The 2,500-nt window shown below is 48.0% G+C and overlaps 1 protein-coding gene across 1 annotated transcript in view; it reads right to left on the minus strand.

Moving 5' to 3' along the window:
- LOC116050922 (protein jagged-1a-like) overlaps window positions 1-2,500 on the minus strand; it is a 20,172-nt gene that overhangs the window by 13,524 nt on the left and 4,148 nt on the right. The window contains exon 3 of the mRNA XM_031301141.2: window positions 1,802-1,859. Coding sequence (XP_031157001.1) covers window positions 1,802-1,859 — 58 coding nt within the window. The remainder of the gene's footprint in view (window positions 1-1,801; window positions 1,860-2,500) is intronic.

Here is a 2,500-nt window from a genome sequence, read left to right on the forward strand (position 1 = left end):
TGTGTGTGTGTGTGTGTGGTGGCTGTGTGTGTGTGTGTGTGAGCCTGTGTGTGTGTGTGTGTGTGTGTGTGTGTGTGTGTGTGTGTGCCTGTGTGTGTGAGCCTGTGTGTGTGTGTGTGTGTGTGTGTGTGTGTGTGTGTGTGTGTGTGTGTGTGTGTGACAGAAAGGAGTGTCTAATTGTGTTTAATGTTGTCTGTTGATTGTTGGAGCAGATGATGTAAGACAATGTACTATGTGAACAGACAATAAAGTTTGATCTTATATAACATATAATATATACATATATTATATCATATCTGCTGATTTACTCCCCTACATCTTCATATCTCTCAGCCTTCTAAGCGAGCTAACAGACGCCACATTTCTGGCTCCATGTTTGGACTACAACTCCAATAAACTCCAGCGATGGTTGCAGACGGGCTCCGTCTCCGACTCTCGTCCTCGGCTGGAATATTCCAGAGAGTTTAGAGAAAGGGTGAAGCTGCTCTGTGGTATTTCACCGGCGGGGGGGAAAGTGCGGTCGGGCTGAGGGTGACGGCGTCCGTTTAACCGCCGTGCAGCTGGACCGACAGAGCTCGGTAACAGCGTCGGCCTGGAAGCAAACTGTGACTCTTCACATCACCACGGGGAGTGAATAACAGCGCTAAAAATAACACGGAGGCAGCAGAATTTAAAAGAAGACAGAAAGGAAGAGCTAACCTCAGAAAGGATCTGGTCCACGGACGATGTTTCAGCAAATATTCAAAGCTGGCACTTTATCGATGAATACCGGCGGAGCTGGGGAGCCCAAACATGGAACACCTGCTGATGAGTTCAGGTTCACTTCCATCTCTGGTACTATCAAGTGTGAGTAGATGTTGTGTGTGTGTGAGCCTTTGTGTTTGAGAGTGTGTGTGTGTGTGTGTGTGTGTGTGTGTGTGTGTGTGTGTGTGTGTGTGTGTGTGTGTGTGTGTGTGTGTGTGTGTGTGTGTGTCCATCCCCTCTTATGTGTTTACGTGCCCTGGATGAGTCCCATTCAGAAAACCGTCTGTAAAGCGTGTGTGTGAGAAGCGAGAGCGAGGCTGCCAACTTTTAGTTTGAGCGTGTGTTTACAGTCATGCAGCGGTCAGCGAGGCGCTCGGAGCGAGAGTGTTGGCGCGGTGCTGTATTTGGCGTCCCTCAGGGAACCATTATCGGCCCGGTGTGAAGTCGGCCGACCCTGGTGCAGGTGTGCTTCAGTGCAGGCAGCGGAGGACGGGGGGGGGAGAGGGGAGTTCATTTGAGTTGTAGTCCAAACATGGAGCCAGAAATGTGGCGGCTGTTAACTCAGTTAGAAGGCTGAGAGATACGAAGATGTAGGGGTGTAAATCAGGAGATATGATGTTATATAAGATAAGATCAAACTTTGTCTGTTCACACAGAACATTGTCTTACATCGTCTGCTCCAACATTAAAACCATCTGAATGGACCATACAGCACTCATCATACAGCGCTCATCATACAGCGCTCATCATACAGCACTCATCATACAGCACTCACCATACAGCACTCACCATACAGCACTCATCATACAGCGCTCATCATACAGCGCTCATCATACAGCGCTCATCATACAGCGCTCATCATACAGCACTCATCATACAGCACTCATCATACAGCACTCACCATACAGCACTCACCATACAGCACTCATCATACAGCACTGATCCAGAGCTCTCAGGTCAAAGGGGGCGTTAGTGTCAGTAATCTAAGCAGAGAGGAGATGAGCTGGAGCAGGATGAAGATGAAGATGAAGATGAAGATGATGATGATGATACTCACTGCTGGAGGACGAGTCGTTGTTGAAGTCCAAGGCTTCCACGATCAACGTATACGACCTCTGCACAGAAACACAGACACACAACTCATCAGACAGATCAAACAGCTTCTAGAAACGTCACATCATGTGCTCTGATTACTGCTGGATATTTCGGTTACTTATTAGATATCATTTACATTTGTGTGTGTGTGTGTGTGTGTGTGTGTGTGTGTGTGTGTGTGTGTATTGTGTGTATATTTCTCTCTGAAATGTTACGGAGTAGAAGTAGAAAGTGGCATGAAAAGAATAGACTCAAGTAAAGTACAAGTACCTCAACATGTGGTACTTAACTACAGTACTGGAGTAAACGTACTTAGTTACACTCCACCACTGTCTAACCCTCAGTGTGGGAAAACAGTTAGTGGGCCGGCAGAGCCGGGCGACATGTGGAGGCAGGTCCAGGCAGGAAGACTGACCACATGATCCTACAACTTATTATCTTCACGCAGATTAATGGATTCTTTTCTACATGAAAGGAGGAGTTGTTTTGGTCTCTAACACACACGCACACGCACATACACACGCACGCAAGCGTGTACACGCACGCGCACACATACACACACGCAGACACGCAAGCATGCACACACGCACGCACACACATACACACGCACGCAAGCATGCACACGCACACACACGCACGCACACACGCAAGCATGCACACA

Source organism: Sander lucioperca, chromosome 4, assembly GCF_008315115.2.
Source record: "Sander lucioperca isolate FBNREF2018 chromosome 4, SLUC_FBN_1.2, whole genome shotgun sequence".
Taxonomy (NCBI): domain Eukaryota; kingdom Metazoa; phylum Chordata; class Actinopteri; order Perciformes; family Percidae; genus Sander; species Sander lucioperca.